This window comes from Vulpes lagopus, chromosome 19 (assembly GCF_018345385.1).
Source record: "Vulpes lagopus strain Blue_001 chromosome 19, ASM1834538v1, whole genome shotgun sequence".
Classification (NCBI taxonomy): domain Eukaryota; kingdom Metazoa; phylum Chordata; class Mammalia; order Carnivora; family Canidae; genus Vulpes; species Vulpes lagopus.
Genome location: NC_054842.1, coordinates 28,127,216 through 28,149,260, shown reverse-complemented (window position 1 = coordinate 28,149,260; position 22,045 = coordinate 28,127,216). Strand labels below are relative to the sequence as shown.

The 22,045-nt window shown below is 40.5% G+C and overlaps 1 protein-coding gene across 2 annotated transcripts in view; it reads right to left on the bottom strand.

Moving 5' to 3' along the window:
* Nucleotides 1–22,045, bottom strand: part of LOC121478899 (collagen alpha-4(VI) chain-like) — a 122,800-nt gene that overhangs the window by 38,915 nt on the left and 61,840 nt on the right. For both annotated transcript variants that reach the window (XM_041734359.1, XM_041734358.1), the window contains exons 20-26: nucleotides 11,661–11,714; nucleotides 11,509–11,544; nucleotides 7,443–7,505; nucleotides 5,602–5,664; nucleotides 4,497–4,559; nucleotides 3,897–3,959; nucleotides 1,423–1,473 (exon numbers count right to left, since the gene is read on the bottom strand). In XM_041734359.1, coding sequence (XP_041590293.1) covers nucleotides 1,423–1,473; nucleotides 3,897–3,959; nucleotides 4,497–4,559; nucleotides 5,602–5,664; nucleotides 7,443–7,505; nucleotides 11,509–11,544; nucleotides 11,661–11,714 — 393 coding nt within the window. The remainder of the gene's footprint in view (nucleotides 1–1,422; nucleotides 1,474–3,896; nucleotides 3,960–4,496; nucleotides 4,560–5,601; nucleotides 5,665–7,442; nucleotides 7,506–11,508; nucleotides 11,545–11,660; nucleotides 11,715–22,045) is intronic.

Below are 22,045 nucleotides of genomic sequence, written 5' to 3'. Positions count from 1 at the left end.
GGAGAGAAGGTATGAAACAGTCGATTCAGAGAGGAGAGTGAACAGGCAAGGGGAAGGCAGCCAGCCAGCCAAGCAGCAATAAGGGCTGTTTAAAGTAAGGCCATTAAGCCTTGCCAGGAAAATCCCATGAAATGTGGACTGAATCTGTGTGTTTCACAACATTATTCATACCACAATAAGCATAGGCTGCCCTTGGATTTAGTGCAGGGCCAGGACGTGGCTTAAAACATGGACATTTGAATTCTACCCAGGATTCCTCTGCTATGCAAACTCCCCACTAAAGATGAAAGACTTAATTTGCCAGGATGGGGCTCCAATGAGCTAGCTTCTACACTTAGATCTATCTCTAATCATGTGTGACCAGCTGTGGGACCACTGGCAAGCTACATCACTTCTCTGCACCTCAGTTTTCTCATCTGTAAATCAAAAAGGCTGAGCTAGATGATCGCTGAGGTCCCCATTGTTCATTATTGCACAGATATTTGCTAAGAGCTTACGATGTTTGGGGCATTTATACCCATTAATTGTACTCAGGGCATTTTACTGATCGATAAAATGGCAGCAGTGCCATCAAGGGCAAGAAGAGAATTTCACAGAAGCTAGCCTGGAGTTAAGTAGCTGGGCATCCTTAAATATCCTAGTGATTTCTTATGTCATGAAGCAATAAACAGCAACTTGCAGACTGAAGCAGTCACGATAACTGTAGCTATTGCTATTTGATGTGTTCAAAAGCTTCACAGGACTTCCATTCTTCAAAACCTCTGTCAGCAATCCATTAACTACAATATGCTAAAATACCATCTTCTTATGGGAGTAGAAATATTCGAACATACTTGTTGAGTACCTACTCTGTGCCAGGCTTGTCCCAGCAATAGAAAATTGGATAAGATCCAACCTACTGTCAAGTTCACCAACTGGATGGTGGATAAATATGTAGGGATAAATTATAATATAGCCTCAGTGGAAAGGGGCTACCATAGAAATATGACCAATGCACATTAGAAACAGAGTATAGGACCACCAAATCTGCCCATGGAAATCTAAGAAGGCTTCTACAAGGAGAAGTTGATATGTGAGATGGTCTGAGAAAATGAGTAAAATTGTCCAAAAGAGGTAAATGGGTAAGGACATCCCAAATATAGGCAAGAGTGTTTGCAAAGGCAAGGAGTCAAGGAAGTTCCTGGCTGGGGTGGGAAGATCTGGCACAGGAGGAAGATGAGGGAAGGTGTTTGATCTTTAAATAAGGCAGTAACAGAATCAGCTTTTGTTTTCCAAGGAGGGAACTCTGGCAGCTACAACATGTCATAAACAGCATTCAGAAACCATTTCTGGCACACCACTTGGATAATAAGTCTTATTCTAGTAAAATAAAATAAAAAGCTATAGTCCTTAGCTCAGAATACTCTGTAAGGTAAGCCTCACCTTTTTTCCTTTTCTTCCCGGATGTCCATATCCATCTGGACCTAAAAGACCCTAATAAAATGACACAAGATGAATAGTAGAGTTACCCAGATCAGTATTTTATTGATTATATTATCTGAACCCTTGGATTAATCAGCAGTGCAAGGAAGTGGTGAAAGCAGAGGGGCTTGGTAGAGGCTTATCCTATCTCATAGGATAAACACTAAGCTATCTTTACAGGATAAAGAGAGGATAAGGGTTTAAAATTTTTAAAGACCATGGAATGAGTCCTTTTTTTTTTTTTTTCCAGTTTTCAACTCTTCAGTAAGATTCTATACCTCCGCAAGATGATATCATAGTTGTAGGAAGCCAAATCACCATACAAAATCCCCCTTGGGCTTTTCTTGCAGGATAAAGTAACAATAGCAGAAGCTCTAGAACTTGGTAAATCAGCTAGATAAAGACAGACTTTAGGGGAAAAGATTGGGATAGAGGCAATGCAATTGAGTGAATCCATGCATAGGATATAAACCCAGACAGACTTGAACTTTCATTCCATTTCCAAACTGGCTGTATGAAGGGCCTTTGGCAAATTATTCAACCTAAGTTTCGGCTTCTTCATCTGTTAAATGGGGTAAAACACCATGCACATAGCATGGTTGCTGGGAAGATTGAGTGAGAGTATGCATGGAAAGCACTTTGCACAATGCCAGCTCAGAAAAAGTACTTGAGAACGTGGTCATTATTCTGAAGCTGATGGCAACAGTAGTAGTGATGATTCTGGCAGAAGAGTAATAATGGTGGTGGAGGTGGTGGTGGTGAAGGGGCCATAATAACAGTGGTGGTGATTGGTGGTAGTAGTAGTGGTGGAGGTGATGGTGGTGGCAGTGGTGGTGGTGGTAGTGGTAGAGGTGGTGGTGGAAGTGGTAGTGGAGGCAGTGGTAGCAGTGGTGTTGATGGTGATTTTGGTCATGATGATGGTGCTGGCAGTGGAGGCAGTGATAGAAGTGGATGCAGTTGGTGGAGGCAGTGATTGTCAAAGTGGAGGTGATGGTGATGCTAACATTATGAATATGTTGACAATACTACTGCATCTGTACACATACACAGTGTGTTTCCCATATTAAGGAGTGAGTTCAGAAACATTCAGGTATTTTTTGCTGAACGGATAAAAACTGCACTAAACCACATAGTCAACTGCGAAGAACCAGTTTAAATTTTTAAAAATATTTTATTCAAATTTAATCTGCCAACATATAGTATAACACTCAGTGCTTATCTCATCAAGTGCCCTCCTTAGTGCCCGTCAAAACCAGGTTAAATTTTAAGCCTGGTTTAATAAGGCCAGGAAATATAGATCTCCTTCTTATGGCCTAGGAGGAAAGTTTGAAATGTTAGAAAATTAAAAAGAATAAGATAAAGAATATTGCCAAAGATGAATTATTAGGGGACAAAAAGGATGCAAATGAGGTTCCTTTGCTGTTATTCTAGCTCTCTCTGCTGAAGGACACACAAAGCCTCAGGCATCTACAACCCTAGAGACCCAAACTGTCTATTTTGGAGATATCTGCCTCTGACATTCCTGAACTGATACCTTCCAGAAAGACATTGCTCCCTAGGGAGAGATCTGCAAGAACAACCTTTGCATTATTTTAAATTAGGATATTTTAACAAAGTTAAACAGTGTTAACTTCATCATCTGGATTAAGTGTAGATGTAAAAACACTACCTGTCCCAGATTCTTTTTGACAGTAATCCTGTTCTGTTCTTTCCCTTTCCACAATCAAGTCTGAGCATTTTGGTCTGGTTTTTCCTTCTCCCCTTGCTAACAAATAAAACTTCAGTGCTGAGTATAAAGCAACATCAGGTTTTCTCCACTGTTGATGAAAGAAGTCTCAAATAAATAGGAGCTGCGGGAAAGACAACATTTTTCCATACCATAAAGCTCATTCCAATAAAAATGGTGAATTGAAAATAGTCATAAAATACCTAACCTACTCTTGTATTTAGAGGGATGACTAAGGAAGGTATAAATGCATAGCCCTGTCTCTGGTAGAATTATCTGTTGAAGTAAACCTTTGACGATCCGTGGTCTCCAAAGGTTATTTCTATGCTCTGGGTAATTGAGCCCATGCGCTTAAAAGTTTGCGATTCTGATTGCCTGTCTTCTTTGTTTCCCTGGAAAAAAAATGTCTCATAGAACTTGTCTGTACTCCAAAAAGTCTCAAATGCTTGTAAAACAGCTTTGTCAAACAGAAGAGGGACTTCCCTCTTCAACAACATGGGAGAAGACAAAGTAAATCCTGAGATGTCTTTAGGTTCTTTATTGACAGGAGGAGTTTGAGAATCTTTGACTCTTTAGATTCACAGCAGCTCTGGTGATAAACATATTTGTGTCCCGAATATTCATCAAGAATATCATAATTTTGTGTGAAACAAGAATGAATAACAAACAAGAAACTGAATTGAGTCCAAAACAGAGGAAACAGACTTACAGGTTGCCCTCTCAGTCCTTGTGGGCCCTGTGGGCCTGTGGCTCCTGCAACGCCAAGCTCTCCCTTTGGCAATAAAAGGTAAACATGAAATTAATTTTCTCCTATGAGTTCATGCAACTTTATGTCATTTTCCTTAGAGATTCCACAGTTCCCCCTTTCCAGCTTCTATTGGCATCACCATACAGTCCAAGGTAAGTATCTTCCTCTAGACTTTGTTACATACAGATAACTAACAAATATAGTAGAGGTTTTGGCACTGAAAATTAACAAAACCAGGTATGAAGCAGCAGTAACAGAATATTATATTATTCTGGCTTTTTCTAGATATGAATGTGAGAATCTATATTTGTAGCAAATCCACATATTTATCTTTTTATTGGTATGTCTTTGCCTACTGATATAGGTGGCCATCTATCCATCCATCCTGCTACATGTCAATCTATATGGCTTTCCTACTCTATCAGTCCATCCAGCTATAAGGTAATTAATGGCCAGTCAATACCACCACCAACCATATCAGAAATTCCTGCTGGAAGTAGGAGAGACGCGTATAAGAAAACCCAAGTTGCAATCAAAAAAGACGTGTTCTCTGACACTTACCTTCATTCCTGTTAGTCCAGCTTTTCCTTTCACACCAACAGGCCCTGGAGGCCCAGGAATCCCCTGCAACAAGACCAGGACTGAGATCACCTTGGGTGCCACAGAGTTAACTGTCTGACTGATTATTATTGAAATAGTCTGGAACTGGTAATATACTCACAAATCACCTTTCATGTTTTAGTCAGTTAATTGTATCCTTCAATATGCAAAATGCTTCATATGCACATTTAACCTCTGGGCTAGCAGGGGGAGGGGGAGGGGAGCGGAGAGAGGAGGAGGAGGGAGGCTTTCTACACAAGAGTCCATATCTATCAAGTACTGAGCACTGGAGCAATGATCTGGCTACTAGAGGGAAAAACACCATTTGATTAGGAGATTGGGAAGACAAACACCTGGACTTTCACTCCAAACAAAATATTACCAAATGAGAAAGAAAACAATCGGTTACAGGGCTAGACTTTTCCTAATCAAGAGTAAAAACAGAACTAGGGCATAGGCCATCCCAGAGCTGCTCCAGACCCAGATGTTTATCCCTAACTTAAATCATGTTGCTCAGGGTTTAATCTATGTCAAATGCTCCCATCATTAGGAGGCACTCCTGATCATCTGCCTCAGTGTGATCTGACTCTTCTAAGAACCACAGGGATTCTGGGTCAGGAGCAGAAGGGGCACCAGAGGGAGCCAAGCTGGGAGCCAGTTTAGACACTAACCAGATGACAAATCATTTTTAATCTCTTGGGGCCTCAGTTTCCTCATCCATAAAAATTGGGATAGTAATGCTTCCTTTTACGTTTATGAGGAGTAAATTAGTCATTTATACCTCTTTTACAGTTCTATTTTTTCTTGCACTATAAAAGGCACTATGAGCTTGTGTTAAACACCCTTGGAGCTCTGACCCAATCTCATTGATCACTATATTCCCACAATATACCTAGAGTAGAAGGGGGTACAGCCAGTGATCAAATTAACTATCTCTAGAAACCCTTGATACCCACCAATCAGTGGGTATCAAGTGTAGCTTTACTTATTAGTCTGGCACTCAGGTGTATGAACTGGCCTTTGTTAATGAGCAGCCCTGCTGCAGCTTTTAATTTTTCAAACCTACCTCAGCACCCGGTAAGCCTTTGTGTCCAGAATTTCCTGGTGGTCCTTGCCTTCCTCTCAGTCCCTGATCAAAGATGAAATTAAAATTCAACCAATGCTTATAGAGTGACATATTTTCCATGTAACCACAAAGTCATGTTGGCCACCGATGGGAACACAAACCTGGGTGCCCTGACCCAGCACTATCAGGTTTATCACACTCTACTCAGCAGCATCTGCAGGGAAACATGCCAGGCTCGCTCCACCTGAGGCATTAGATGTGAGCATCGATATCTGTAACGACCTCTGCAGTTGAATCTGATGAGCCCTAAAATTTCAGGACATTGCTTTTGTATTTTAGTACACCCAACTAATTTTAAATCCTAAAAGGGGAATGAGAGAGAGGCTGCTAGGATATCGATCTTCTTTGAAAATTCAACCTTTTTTTTTTATAGATACAAGGGCTGAGGACCAAGAGTACACTTTGATTTTATCAAGAACCAATAGCACATTTCAGTAGCCTAATCTCACTGGGCACATTGCTGGGGAGGTACTCATTTTCTCTCCAATCTATTTAACTTTAATGATTTCAACACTAATTTTTCTCTAGCTTTTCTGAGAAATGCTTTCCTATTAGAAGCATTGATCATGGCTTCTATACTCCTGCGTGAGGTATTGTGATCACCTATTTAAATAGAGCATCATACCCACATGCCGGTGGAAGGTGAAATTAAGGAGAGGTCTTATTGATTAACTTGCTCATGGCTCACAACACAACTTATTCCCCATGCACTCAGTGGTATGATAAAGTGAGTATAAAAGAGAAGGCCATAACGAAGCAGTGCTGGAGGGTCCAAATTATTTGATTTAAGACAGTGATCAAAGGAAAGGCAAAAATCCATCGCTCAGTTGTTTCCCCCTATGTTCAGACACTATTTTCTATCATAAAATAAATACAAATCTCTAATTACACTTTGATCACCCATTTTTTTCTTTAGTACCTTTGTCGAGTCGGAAAAAAAAAAACAGAAACCTTTCAAAATTATCCCCTGATGCTCAGAGAATTTTTAAGGTTATGGAGAATGATTCAGTGTGTTAGTAACATTTGTTGTTTTAAAGTTCTCCATTTGATACTTGGAAACAATTTGGCCTTTAAAAGAAAGATGTAGAACATGTTCCAGAAGGGTTTGCAGAATGACAGATTTGGGTTATGCTTAGAAGATTCCAAAAGAGCTGGTTGGAAGTTCAAACTTCCAGTTATCACTGACTAGTTTACAACACCCCACTTGAGGGCAAGACCCCTCCTTGCCTTAATGTTCTGAACATCCCTCCCTATTACCAAAGTGCCCTGTATATGATAGCTAACACTTTGCTGATTTTTCATGCCAAATTGAATATAATTTTAATGAATTAAGTGCTATTTGAGTACTTTGAATACCCAGCTTCAGAACAATCTGAATTGTTCTCTTGTAATTCTCTTGTAATCTGTAATTAAGAGTACAGATTTTGTAACTAGCCCTCCTGAGTTCAAATTCCATCTTTATCATTTACTAGTTGTGTGAGCTTGGCCAATTTACCTAACTTCTCCATCCCTCCATTTCTCTCTGTAAAATAGAGATAATAACCCCCCAGTAAAGGATCAAATGGGTTAATACAAGTTAATATCTGAAACATAAGAACTCAGTAAAGATTAGCTATTGGAGTTTAACCTGTCCAGGATAGAGACTGTACAATTTGCTTCAGAAGGCTCTGGAAAAGAGATATCCAAGGCCATTCTGATATATGTTAAATCCTATCCAAGAAGCTAAGTCATAATTTCAAACAAGTATCTTTTACCACTAAAAACAAGTTCACTAATACAACCTGTGAGCCTGGAGATCCAAGCTCTCCTTGGTAACCTTGTTCACCAGATTCTCCGCGCACACCCTGTCAAAATAAACCAACCTTAGTGAGTTCAACAGCCACCATTAGTGTTCCTATTGAAGGCAGGCTTCCTTGCAAGATGTCACTTGAAAGCCACAAGAGAAAGACAAAAAAAGATTTTGATCATCTGTGCTCAGTTCTCTTAGGGTATGGAATTGGAGAGAGGATATGGGGAGAGGGGACTCGACTTATGTTGGAAAAACAGATTCTTACTGTCTTTCAGAGTCTTTGCACGTCTCAGCTGGTGTCAGAAGCAAAATGGCTTTGTTTAAATAACCCACGCTCCCATTTTACTTAATAACAGTTTCCTAAAATCCCATCCATTCCTTTTAAGGGATATGGGCTAAATGCTCACTGGTGTTAAGGATCCTTATCCCATGTGGAGAAACTCAAAATGTTGAACACAGTGACAAATGCAATATTCTGGGTAAGACACATACAGTACATAGAGAAATGACAGAAAACTGGCTTTAGAACCCTATAGATTCTTATAGTATTAAGCTGGCTCTCTAGGCAAATTCATGCCAAATTGAGCTGGCAAAGGGTGAGCTGTTAACATGATTCATCTAATAACTGACTTGATTTCTCCCTCAAATTAATATTTTCACTTCTACAGAGAAGATACATTTTCTAAGATTGAGAATAATACACATTTTGTGAATTATTCTGCCTTCTTTTTAACATTGTTCATGTGTTGGGAAGGTTACTATTTATTCATAGATTCGCAAAGAGAAAAAAATCTTAAACTCAGAATTAATCACTATGTGGGGATCCCTGGGTGGCGCAGCGGTTTGGTGCCTGCCTTTGGCCCAGGGCGCGATCCTGGAGACCCGGGATCGAATCCCACGTCGGGCTCCCGGTGCATGGAGCCTGCTTCTCCCTCTGCCTGTGTCTCTGCCTCTCTCTCTCTCTCTCTCTCTCTGTGACTATCATAAATAAATAAAAATTAAAAAAAAAAATCACTATGTGGATCAATTCCTCATGCTTCTTACATTTTTAAAATTATTCAGGTAAATGGGAAGCACTTCTATTAATCATTCCTGTTATATTATTCTGTTCTTTAATAGTTTATTTCTAGATTTATAAATGTAACTATGTTTTAAAAGGCATGTAGCTAGAAATTTTGAAATAGGTTGTGAAATGTTTTCACATCACATTACTGACATTCACAGTGCAGCATTCTGGAAACATTGTGGCTCTATTGAGCAAATTTCACACTCTTTTACTATACCTCCATGTCTATACACACATTTATTTTACATTTATATTAAGGAATCATTTCAGCAAAGCAAAAGCAGGAAGAAAACAAAAACCCTTTAATACAGTTTTTCTTTACATCACTGACCATGATATCTAATGTAATAAAATTACCTAAATACTCAACATTAGAATTGTTTAGGAAATCATTGTTCTTCTACAGATATGCTATAATATATGAAATAGGAAGATTTGGAAACAGAAAAGTAGACTATAAAATACTATACCTGCTATAATAACTCTTTATTGTCTACCTAGTATAGGAAACACATAAACATGAAAATAATTGCAGGAGGCTAGTGGGTTTACAGACACTTAAAAATGAATTATATTCTTAATTTTATCATCATTAACAAATTAAAGCTTTCCCTTATTGCCAAAATAATCTATGCATTGATTTGTTTGCCATAATACAATGTTTTTCATTTAAAAAATCTTATTTAGAATTCCAATTTATTATGCATCTTGTAGATGCCAGCATATCTAATTTTCTAGACAATAATGAGCCATATTTTCCCCAGGTCCAAGGGATGCTGTAATTTGGAATTCAGCACCTCTGTAAACTGTACTCCTCCAATAGTACTTGCTTATCTTTAGCAAGTTACAGCCTCAAAAACATAAATGCATCTGTATGGCCAATGTTCCCACAGTGTTAACTAGCAAACTATTGACATATTGGATAAGCCCACTTCACACTGGAATCTACAAATAGTTATGATTTTATCTCTATTTCAAAAACTCAAAACTTGAATAGGAAAAAGAGCAAACAACTATTGGGACTCATCAAGATTACAATGTGTTACATGGAGAGGTTTCCTATTAAAGACAATAGTTTGCATACATTATTCTCTGCTCCCAAAATGAGAGGTCGCTGTTCTACAATCTGTCCCCATAAGACAACAGTGCAGAGACCCAGAGAGCAATATGTCTGAATTAGAGCAGGAGGATAGAGGGCCCAGGAAGGAGAAATCCAAGAGAAATAAACCTCACATGCTTGAATATACTGGGAGATTATCAGTTTTCTCAAAGAGTTTTGTAATTAACTGATAATTGGCATAGAAAACACAAAACAAATAAGAAGAAAGGGTGCCTCAAGGAAAACAAACATTACCTAGATGTAAATAATATTTACCTACTCATCATATGAATAATGAACTGACTTGACGAAAAGTGAAGAAAATACGAATATTGCAAGGATGAGCTGGAAGGAAGTGTATGGAGAAGGAGATGGGCAGGTTAAGAAAAAATTTTATTCCCCCATAGTCAAAAATCAAGAGAAAAACATCCCAAACTGAGAACCAAGAAATGCCAGAGTAAGCATGCTGTTTAGAAAAACAGCAATAATACCATAAGGAAAAGTCCACAGAGATGAAAGTGAGTGCTCCTGAAAAGCTGGAAAGAATGGACAGGAAGATATATTTTACTAAGCTTACAAATGTGGTTTAACTTTAAATTTATGCACAGGCTTCACTCTGATTTAAATTAAATCAAAAAAGGATAATACAGGAGATGGAGTGACAAAGAGAAACAAAAATAACCATGACCCAACCAAGGAGAGAATGAACCCAGGGTGAGCAGACATTTAGATAAACTACACATAGCATCATAAAAGAAATAATTCAAGAGTAGGAAATTCCTTCCATTGCCTACAGCCATTTAATTTCTCCAAAACGTAGCCTATTTCTTTCTGCCTCATGGGGATAAAAATCATAGGATAAAATGATAGTTCAAGACATTATTTATTTCACAAGTATTAAAACCAAAGTAATAGTATAAGAAAATATTTAAGAATTTATTTCAAATCCTAAACATTTTGTGAGAAATAATATTTTACTTGGTGGGATTTTTGAGACTTGGAATTTCTCAATATCCATGCTTTTCTAAACTGTTTGGTCTAAAGACTAGAGGTGCCATCTTCTTTTGTACCTAGGAGGTCAAAAGTCATTGCCCAACACACAGACACAGACATACTTGGGGTCAGAGTTGACATAAATCCATCTCTGACTTTTCCTCCATCTCTAAATCAGGAGAATGCTAGAAAAACTACGAGCAGAGCATGACAACACTGTGTTAGAGAAAAGTCTACATAATAAATTTATTTTGTATAACAATTCCCAAGAGCATCCTGATCTTTAGATTTGAATCCCATCTCCACTGATTATTAGCGATCTGGCCTCTAACAAGTTTTGCTAAATCTGTATTTTCTTTCTTATCTGTAAAAGGTAATCAATGATGTTCCTAATTCCTAGGGTTGTAGAAAGGTTTGCAGGAGGTGTTAGAAATAAAGGTGTAGGACAGTGACTGGTGCTAGATAATTGCTTAGTAGAATACACTTCCCCCACAGAGATAGCACCCCCTATCCTACCCTCAAATCACATCCTTCCCACTTGGATAAATGGTAAAAGCTTGGTCTTTTTTCTTTGCTTAGGGACTATGAGATCCCCTTGAGCACCAGCAGGAAGTCCCACTTCTTTGAATGGAAAAATCATTATTTCAGAGGTAAAACCATTCATTATGGCATTAGCTTCTTTTCAATCTAAATAAAATATTATACTAGGCTGGAGGGGAAGCAGAGAACCACATAAACTTTTTCTTCTTCACGAAAAAGGTCTTGATGAAAACTTCTCAGTGATCCTCCTGTAACCTCAAACAACCCAACCACCACATCCCTTGAGCCCAGAGAGTACTAATTAAAGTAAAGTAGCCACATTTGGAGAATGAGAAGCAAGTCTTTCCAGAAAGCACTGACCTTTAGCCCTGGCATGCCTCGTCTTCCTCTTGGCCCCTACAAGTAGAAGGGAAGCAGAGACCTTAGAGAAGGAAACAAGCCAATTTCACCCCAGCCTACCTCTCTCCTCCACAAAAGCAGCTGAAATACAACCCATGAGTGGTTGTACTTACCTGAGGACCAACATTTCCAGGTACTCCCTGAGGCCCATCAAAACTAGAACTTCCCTGAAAAGGAAGAAAAGAAGTAAAGGGAATATAAGTTTAGATGTCTACACCTTTCTGTACTTACTCTTCATACATGGGCTCTCCAATACAGAAGCCACTAGCCACATGTGGCTATCAATTTCAAATTCATTAAAATTAAATTAAATTAAAAATTCAGCTTCTCGGTTACACTATACACATTTCAAGTGTTCAGTAACAACATGTGACTAGTGGCTACCATATTAGACAACACAGATATAGGATATATAATCTCAGAAAGTTCTATCGGTCAGCACTTCTCTAGAAGCAAATGGATTAATTCTGGTGTTTTAAAATAACCATGTTGTAGGCAGGCATCTTTCCCCCAAGATTGTTCTTGTGACAACTCTTTGGGGTTCATCATGCTGGGAAAGTAGTCAGACATATTCCCCAATAGCCTGTGCTTAATACTTGAAAAATATTGGCGCTTTACTTTTTACCCATCATATAGGGTGCAGAGTGGCAGACAGAAACAGAAGGTAGAAGAGTGTGTCTCTGCACATCTGCAGTGACCAATATACACAGATGATGGTGGAGGGAGAGGTTACACACAATTAGGATGAGGAAACCCTCTTAGTGCTCTCACTTCTTTAAGGTCAGAAATGAGAAAATGAGTGGTGTCCAGAGAAAGAACGAGTCCATCTTGCAGGAGAAACGGAAATCACCTTGGATCCCAAGTAGGGATATTTTAGATACTCAGTAAAATCACATGCTAACTCAGTAAGAACACATAAACAGGGAAAGAATGTGAAATGTAGAAATGAAAACATTTGTGCAAAGCTGTTCTTCCAATTGTTATTTATAATACATTAAATTCCGAAACAATATAAATATTCCACAATATGAGAGATATGATTATCTCTTGATTATATGAAATCCACGTTTCTGTATTGACTATGGCTGTTTTTGTGCTGCAAGGACAGACATATTGATTAAATCATGGAGAAATGCTTATTGAAATAGTATGCAGCCATTAAAAATTATGTTTACCAAAGCTTATGAAGGAGAAAAAATATGTTATGAATTCTTTTCAAGTGTGTTAAATTCTCTGAAAGAATAATTCATCCCAAATATGGAGAAAGACAAAATGATGTTTCCTCATTTCTTTATACTGTACTAGGACATTTTTTAATAAGCCCATACGATCCTTTTCTGACTTTCTCAGGGAGAGTAGCTTCACCATCACCAAGTTAGGAAAGTTTCATAAACTGATTTTTTCTTGGCTACTGAAACTATAAATTTTTTCTCTACATTTTACTTTTCTGTATTCCCAAGTATCTATATGCTGTTTTTTTTTTAAAAGACTTATTTATTTGACAGAGAAAAGGGGCAGAGGGAGAAAGAGAATCCTGAAGCAGACTCCCCAACGAGCATGGAGCCTGACATGGGGCTGGATCCCAGGACCCCAAAATCATGATCTGTGCCAAAATCAAGAATTGGATGCTTAACCAACTGAGCCAGTCAGGTGCCCCAGTAGTGTTACTTTTACAATGGGAATTCTTTTAATATATGGTAGACTGTATGAAAAAGGAGGTTTCAGACAAGGCACCCTCACAATTGGTCTATATATAAAAAAATTCCTTCTTAAAATGTTTATCATTTTTTTTATTTCAATAAGTAGGCAGTTTTTAGTAGCCAACATAGCAAAGAAATCATCTGGGCAGATGTTGGAATCATTGGGTGTTTAAAGATTGTCGGGAAATAAGAATTTTACAGTCTCAGAGTATCATTGCCAGATTCCTTGATCATTACAAAGAAAAGTATGTTTATGATGGATAAATCTAGTGAACTCCATCTTTATCAAGTGACCAAATTAATGTACCAGTAACAAGACAGCTAGACAACTGACTGAGAAGGATGCTGTCTTACTTAATCTCCTGCCAAAAATGTTTAACCTGACTCTAGGCATGAGGGAAACAATCAGACAAATCCTGAAGGATGTTTAGCAAAATAACTGGTTGGGAATGTCAATGTCACGGAAACAGATAATTGGATAACAGCTGTGACTAAAGGACACTATTGAGTCAAGGCAACTAAATATGCCACATGCTCTTTGACTGGGTCTCAGAACAACAACAATAAAAAATAGCCATGAAGGGCCTCATTGGCATAAATGTGGAAATCTGAATATGAATTGCATATTAGAAAATAATTTTGCCGGGCAGCCCCGGTGGCCCAGCGGTTTAGCGCCACCTTCATCCCGGGGTGTGATCTGGGAGACCTGGGATCAAGTCCCACATCAGGCTCCCTGCATGGAGCCTGCTTCTCCCTCTGCCTGGGTCTCTGCCTCTCTCTCTCTCTCTCTCTCTCTCTCTCTCTCTCTCTGTCTGTCATGAACGAATAAATAAAATCTTTAAAAAAAAGATTTTTGTACTACACTAATTTTTTTTTAGTGTGATCACTATATTACTTCTAGATAAGAGAGTGTACTTGTTCTTGAAAGTTACTTATTGAATATTTGGAAGAGAAATGTCATAAGACCTCCAATTAACCCTCAAATGATTTGGACTCTTGCTAAATACAAATTTTGTAATCTGATCTTTTCACTTAATATTACATCATAAATGTTTTTCTTGTAATGAAATAGTCTTGTAAACTATTTTTCATGACGTAGTAATATTTGATAGGGTGCCATTGTTGATGTAAACAATCCCTTATCATTGGACATTCAAGCAGTGTAGTGATTTCAAATCTAATAATCTAATCTTCATCCTTGGGGAAAAATTTTTTGTGGTCCATAATTAGCTTCTAGGTAAAGTTCTAGAACTGGAAAGACTGGATCAAAGGACACATATACCTTAATCTGTGGCAGACACAACTGGGGGCTACACAACACTCTTGCCTCTTTCTTTCTTGCTAAGAAAATCTGTTTCATTTGGGACAACATGCCCAGCTCCACAGGATGAATTATGATGGGTCTAAACCAATCATGGAAATCTCACTTCCTCTGTCAGACACTTGCCTTCTCTGGGTCTCTCAAAATGGGTTAAGGGCAGGTGGGGAACACAGGACCCAGAAAATGAACCAAATGATCCAAAAAGAGAATATTGCTGGCAGTGCCCTGATGGGAGGAAAGTTCCTTTCTTTCTGGCATTTTATGCAAAAGCAAAGACAAAATACTTGGGCTGCTAAACCCAGGCACCACACTGAACATGGTACCATGGAAGAAAGGGGCTGAGTCCCTGATGACATGCCTAGCTTTTGATGACATCACTGACATCATTTTTTTTTGTTAAAAATATGTTTATTAGCTTAACACTGCCAGTCAGGCTTTCTGTCACTTTTATGTTAAAAAATACAAACAACAAGCAGCAGTCCCAGCTGATGTGTGTTGCCAGTTTGCCTTCAAAAATGTTGTATTGGTTTTCCTTCTCCTCAGAAGTGGAAAAGCATGACGGGTTTTCCATCGCTTCCCCAATACTAGCTGTATAATAAAGCTTTTAGGTTTCATTGAAAAGATTGCTTCATTTAGGGGACTGTCTCCATCCGATTTGCAACACAGAATCTGCTCCTTGGTTCAATTCAGAAAGGAATGCAGGTATCCTTCCTTTTTAAAAGTATGTATTCAAACTAACATTAGTACCAGGTTTCACTAACCAAAAGAAATTCAAGGAGGATTTTCACTTTTACGGAAAAGAGTGAAAAGTAAAAGTGCTGAACACAGCACTCAGCATGGGTTTTGCACTGAGCCTTCACAGAGGCAGCGTGCACCCCATGAAACAAGAGGCCCCGCCAAGCTTCTTCCCTGGGGACCACACTCAGCATCTCAGCATCCAGCCACCATAGCTTTGAACTCTGAGCATCCGTGCATCTCAATGCATGTTGTGCATCCCTTAGCAAGATGTGTCCTAAGGTATAAGGGAAGCCGAAGAGAAGTTATTTTGGGGGTCTGGGAACACTTGAAAATGTTTCCATAGAAATTAATGGTAATTGCTGCTTCTCTGAATACTTGATTTCAGAGAATGGTTTCATAGGAATGCCAAGGAAACCTGTACCGAGGAAAGACTGACCCCTAAAGGTTTATTTTATAACGGCACTTAAGCTAGAATTTCAGCATCCCCAGCATCAGGTTTATGTCATTTGGTGAGAGTGACTTTTATTCCCTAAGTCTAGTCAGAGAAGTAGCACCCTTCTTTGAGCTCAGCATGGGAATGGAAACCACGTGAAACACAAGTTCAGTATGACATGGCACCACTTCAGAGGGTCACAATTTTTGTTTGCACACACAATTCGGAGATCTGAAGTTCCAAGTTAACCCTTAGCTATAAAGTCAGCGATGGAGACCTCAGAAAACCAGGAGCAGGAGCTTCTGCCCATGGCTGAGGTTCTGTGATGCACAAGTACTGGAGCACTTGTCTAGAGGCCTGAGTTCCTTCCCAGCTATAAAACCATGAGGAGGTTCAGGAGGGGCAAGACGGCGGAAGAGTAGGGTCTCCAAGTCACCTGTCCTCAGCAAATTACCTAGAAAACCATCCAATCATCCTGAAAACCTACGAATTCGGCCTGAGATTTAAAGAGAGACCAGCTGGAATGCTACAGTGAGAAGAGTTTGCGCTTCTATCAAGGTAGGAAGACGGGGAAAAAGGAATAAAGAAACAAAAGGCCTCCAAGGGGGAGGGGCCCCGAGGAGCCGGGCTGAGGCCGGGGCGAGTGTCCCCAGGACAGGAGAGCCCCGTCCCGGAGGAGCAGGAGCTGCACCGACCTTCCCCGCGGAAAGGGGCTCCCCGGGGAATTGGAGCAGGATCCCCAGAAAGGCGGGGATGCCCTCGGGCTCCCTGGGACAGTAACAGAGGAACTGCGCCCCGGAGATGCGCCGAGCTCCCTAAGGGCTGCAGCGCTCGGCGGGACCCGGAGCAGCTCGGAGGGGCTTGGGCGGCGGCTCCGCGGAGGGGGCTGCGGGGCTCCGGGAGCAGCTCAGCGGCGGCGGCTCGGGCGGAGGAAGAAGCTCCGCGCGGAGGGGGCTGCGCGGCTCCGGGAACAGCTCGGAGGGGCTCGGGCGGCGGCTCCGCGGAGGGGGCTGCGCGGCTCCAGGAACAGCTCAGCGGCGGCGGCTCGCGCAGAGGAAGAAGCTCCGCGGAGGGGGCGGCGCGGCTCCGGGAACAGCTCGGAGGGGCTCGGGCGGCGGCTCCGCGGAGGGGGCTGCGCGGCTCCGGGAACAGCTCAGCGGCGGCGGCTCGGGCGGAGGAAGAAGCTCCGCGGAGGGGGCTGCGCGGCTCCGGGAACAGCTCGGAGGGGCTCGGGCGGCGGCTCCACAGAGGGGGCTGCGGGGCAGGAGCGCAAATCCAACAGCGCAGGCCCCGGAGCACAGGGCGCCGGGACACAGCCCAGGATCCGGCCTCCCCCGGGACAGGCAGAGGCCGGGAGGGCCCAGGACAGCAAGGACGCTCCTGCCTGGAACTGAGCAGATCAGCGGCCCCGCCCCGGAGCCCCCAGGCCCTGCAGAAGGAGAGCCCCGGAGCTACTGCGGGGGCTGGATCCAGGGTCCCAGAGCTGCCCCCGCCACTGTGGCTTCCTCCCGGGGCCTCACGGGGTCAACAACCCCCACCGAGCCCTGCACCAGGCAGGGGCAGAGCAGCTCCCCCAAGTGCTAACACCTGAGAATCAGCACAGCAGGCCCCTCCCCCAGAAGACCAGCGAGACGGACCAGTTCCAAGGGAAATCAAGGGACTTAAACTACACAGAATCGGAAGATACTCCCCCGTGGTTTTTTTTGTTTTTTGTTTTTTTGTTTTTGTTTTTGTTTGTTTTTTTCGTTTGTTTGTTTTGTTTTGTGCTTTTTTTTTCTCTCTTTCTTCTTGATTTCTGATTGCTTCCCCCACCCCCCCTTTTTTTCTTTTTTCTCCTTTCTTTCTTTTTCTTTCTTTTTCTTCTCTTTTTCCCCTATTTTTTTTCTTCTTTCTCTTTTTTCTTTTTCTCTTTTCTTTCCTTCTCTCTCTTTTTCTCCTTTTCCCAATACAACTTGTTTTTGGCCACTCTGCACTGAGCAAAATGACTAGAAGGAAAACCCCTCAAAAAAAAGAATCAGAAACAGCCCACTCTCCCACAGAGTTACAAAATATGGATTACAATTCAATGTCAGAAAGCCAATTCAGAAGCACTATTTTACAGCTACTGGTGGCTCTAGAAAAAACCATAAAGGACTCAAGAGACTTCATGACTGCAGAATTTAGATCTAATCAGGCAGAAATTAAAAATCAATTAAATGAGATGCAATCCAAGCTAGAAGTCCTAACGACGAGGCTTGACGAGGTGGAAGAACGAGTGAGTGACATAGAAGACAAGTTGATGGCAAAGAGGGAAACTGAGGAAAAAAGAGACAGGCAATTAAAAGACCATGAGGATAGATTAAGGGAAATAAATGATAGCCTGAGGAAGAAAAACCTACGTTTAATTGGGGTTCCCGAGGGCGCGGAAAGGGACAGAGGGCCAGAATATGTATTTGAACAAATCCTAGCTGAAAACTTTCCGAATCTGGGAAGGGAAACAGGCATTCAGATCCAGGAAATAGAGAGATCCCCCCCTAAAATCAACAAAAACCGTTCAACACCTCGACACTTAATAGTGAAGCTTGCAAATTCCAAAGATAAGGAGAAGATCCTTAAAGCAGCAAGAGAAAAAAAGTCCCTGACTTTTATGGGGAGGAATATTAGGGTAACAGCAGACCTCTCCACAGAGACCTGGCAGGCCAGAAAGGGCTGGCAGGATATATTCAGGGTCCTAAATGAAAAGAACATGCAACCAAGAATACTTTACCCAGCAAGGCTTTCATTCAAAATGGAAGGAGAGATAAAGAGCTTCCAAGACAGGCAGGAACTGAAAGAATATGTAACCTCCAAACCAGCTCTGCAAGAAATTTTAAGGGGGACTCTTAAAATTCCCCTTTAAGAAGAAGTTCAGTGGAACAATCCACAAAAACAAGGACTGAATAGATATGATGACACTAAACTCATATCTATCAATAGTAACTCTGAATGTGAACGGGCTTAATGACCCCATCAAAAGGCGCAGGGTTTCAGACTGGATAAAAAAGCAGGACCCATCTATTTGCTGTCTACAAGAGACTCATTTTAGACAGAAGGACACCTACAACCTGAAAATAAAAGGTTGGAGAACCATTTACCATTCAAATGGTCCTCAAAAGAAAGCAGGGGTTGCCATCCTTATATCAGATAAATTAAAATTTACCCCGAAGACTATAGTGAGAGATGAAGAGGGACACTATCTCATACTCAAAGGATCTATCCAACAAGAGGACTTAACACTCCTCAATATATATGCCCCGAATGTGGGAGCTGCCAAATATTTAAACCAATTAATAACCAAACTCAAGAAATACCTTGATAATAATACACTTATACTTGGTGACTTCAATCTAGCTCTTTCTACCCTGGATAGGTCTTCTAAGCACAACATCTCCAAAGAAACGAGAGCTTTAAATGATACACTGGACCAGATGGATTTCACAGATATCTACAGAACTTTACATCCAAACTCAACTGAATACACATTCTTCTCAAGTGCACATGGAACTTTCTCCAGAATAGACCACATACTGGGTCACAAATCGGGTCTGAACCGATACCAAAAGATCGGGATAGTCCCCTGTATATTCTCAGACCATAATGCCTTGAAATTAGAACTTAATCACAACAAGAAATATGGAAGGACCACAAACACGTGGAGGTTAAGGACCATCCTGCTAAAAGATGAAAAGGTCAACCAGGAAATTAAGGAAGAATTAAAAAGATTCATGGAAACTAATGAAAATGAAGATACAACCGTTCAAAATCTTTGGGATGCAGCAAAAGCAGTCCTGAGGGGGAAATACATCGCAATACAAGCATACATTCAAAAACTGGAAAGATCTCAAATTCAAAAGCTCACCTTACACATAAAGGAACTAGAGAAAAAGCAACAAATAGACCCCACCCCCAGCAGAAGAAGAGAGTTAATTAAAATTCGAGCAGAACTCAATGATATCGAGACCAAAAGAACTGTGGAACAGATCAACAGAACCAGGAGTTGGTTCTTTGAAAGAATTAATAAGATAGATAAACCATTAGCCAACCTTATTAAAAAGAAGAGAGAGAAGACTCAAATTAATAAAATCATGAATGAGAAAGGGGACATCACTACCAACACCAAGGAAATACAAACGATTTTAAAAACATATTATGAACAGCTGTACGCCAATAAATTAGGAAATCTAGAAGAAATGGACGCATTCCTGGAAAGCCACAAACTACCAAAACTGGAGCAGGAAGAAATAGAAAACCTGAACAGGCCAATAACCAGGGAGGAAATTGAAGCAGTCATCAAAAACCTCCCAAGACACAAGAGTCCAGGGCCAGATGGCTTCCCAGGGGAATTCTATCAAACGTTTAAAGAAGAAATCATACCTATTCTACTAAAGCTGTTTGGAAAGATAGAAAGAGATGGAGTACTTCCAAATTCGTTCTATGAGGCCAGCATCACCTTAATTCCAAAACCAGACAAAGACCCCACCAAAAAGGAGAATTACAGACCAATATCCCTGATGAACATGGATGCAAAAATTCTCAACAAGATACTAGCCAATAGGATCCAACAACACATTAAGAAAATTATTCACCATGACCAAGTAGGATTTATCCTTGGGACACAAGGCTGGTTCAACACCCGTAAAACCATCAATGTGATTCATCATATCAGCAAGAGAAAAACCAAGAACCATATGATACTCTCATTAGATGCAGAGAAAGCATTTGACAAAATACAGCATCCATTCCTGATCAAAACCCTTCAGAGTGTTGGGATAGAGGGAACTTTCCTCGACATCTTAAAAGCCATCTACGAAAAGCCCACAGCAAATATCATTCTCAATGGGGAAGCACTGGGAGCCTTTCCCCTAAGATCAGGAACAAGACAGGGATGTCCACTCTCACCACTGCTGTTCAACATAGTTCTGGAAGTCCTCGCCTCAGCAATCAGACAACAAAAAGACATTAAAGGCATTCAAATTGGCAAAGAAGAAGTCAAACTCTCCCTCTTCGCCGATGACATGATACTCTACATAGAAAACCCAAAAGCCTCCACCCCCAGATTGCTAGAACTCATACAGCAATTTGGTAGAGTGGCAGGATACAAAATCAATGCCCAGAAATCAATGGCATTTCTATACACTAACAATGAGACTGAAGAAAGAGAAATTAAGGAGTCAATCCCATTTACAATTGCACCCAAAAGCATAAGATACCTAGGAATAAACCTAACCAAAGAGGTAAAAGATCTATACCCTAAAAACTATAGAACACTTCTGAAAGAAATTGAGGAAGACACAAAGAGATGGAAAAATATTCCATGCTCATGGATTGGCAGAATTAATATTGTAAAAATGTCAATGTTACCCAGGGCAATTTATACGTTTAATGCAATCCCTATCAAAATACCATGGACTTTCTTCAGAGAGTTAGAACAAATTATTTTAAGATTTGTGTGGAATCAGAAAAGACCCCGAATAGCCAGGGGAATTTTAAAAAAGAAAACCTTAGCTGGGGGCATCACAATGCCAGATTTCAGGTTGTATTACAAAGCTGTGGTCATCAAGACAGTGTGGTACTGGCACAAAAACAGACACATAGATCAATGGAACAGAATAGAGAACCCAGAAGTGGACCCTGAAATGTACGGCCATCTAATATTCGATAAAGGAGGAAAGACTACCCATTGGAAGAAAGACAGTCTCTTCAATAAATGGTGCTGGGAAAATTGGACATCCACATGCAGAAGAATGAAACTGGACCACTCTCTTTCACCATACACAAAGATAAACTCAAAATGGATGAGAGATCTAAATGTGAGACAAGATTCCATCAAAATCCTAGAGGAGAACACAGGCAACACCCTTTTTGAACTTGGCCACAGTAACTTCTTGCAAGATACATCCACGAAGGCAAAAGAAACAAAAGCAAAAATGAACTATTGGGACTTCATCAAGATAAGAAGCTTTTGCACAGCAAAGGATACAGTCAACAAAACTAAAAGACAACCTACAGAATGGGAGAAGATATTTGCAAATGACATATCAGATAAAGGGCTAGTTTCCAAAATCTATAAAGAACTTATTAAACTCAACACCAAAGAAACAAACAATCCAATCATGAAATGGGCAAAAGACATGAAGAGAAATCTCACAGAGGAAGACATGGACATGGCCAACATGCACATGAGAAAATGCTCTGCATCACTTGCCATCAGGGAAATACAAATCAAAACCACAATGAGATACCACCTCACACCAGTGAGAATGGGGAAAATTAACAAGGCAGGAAACA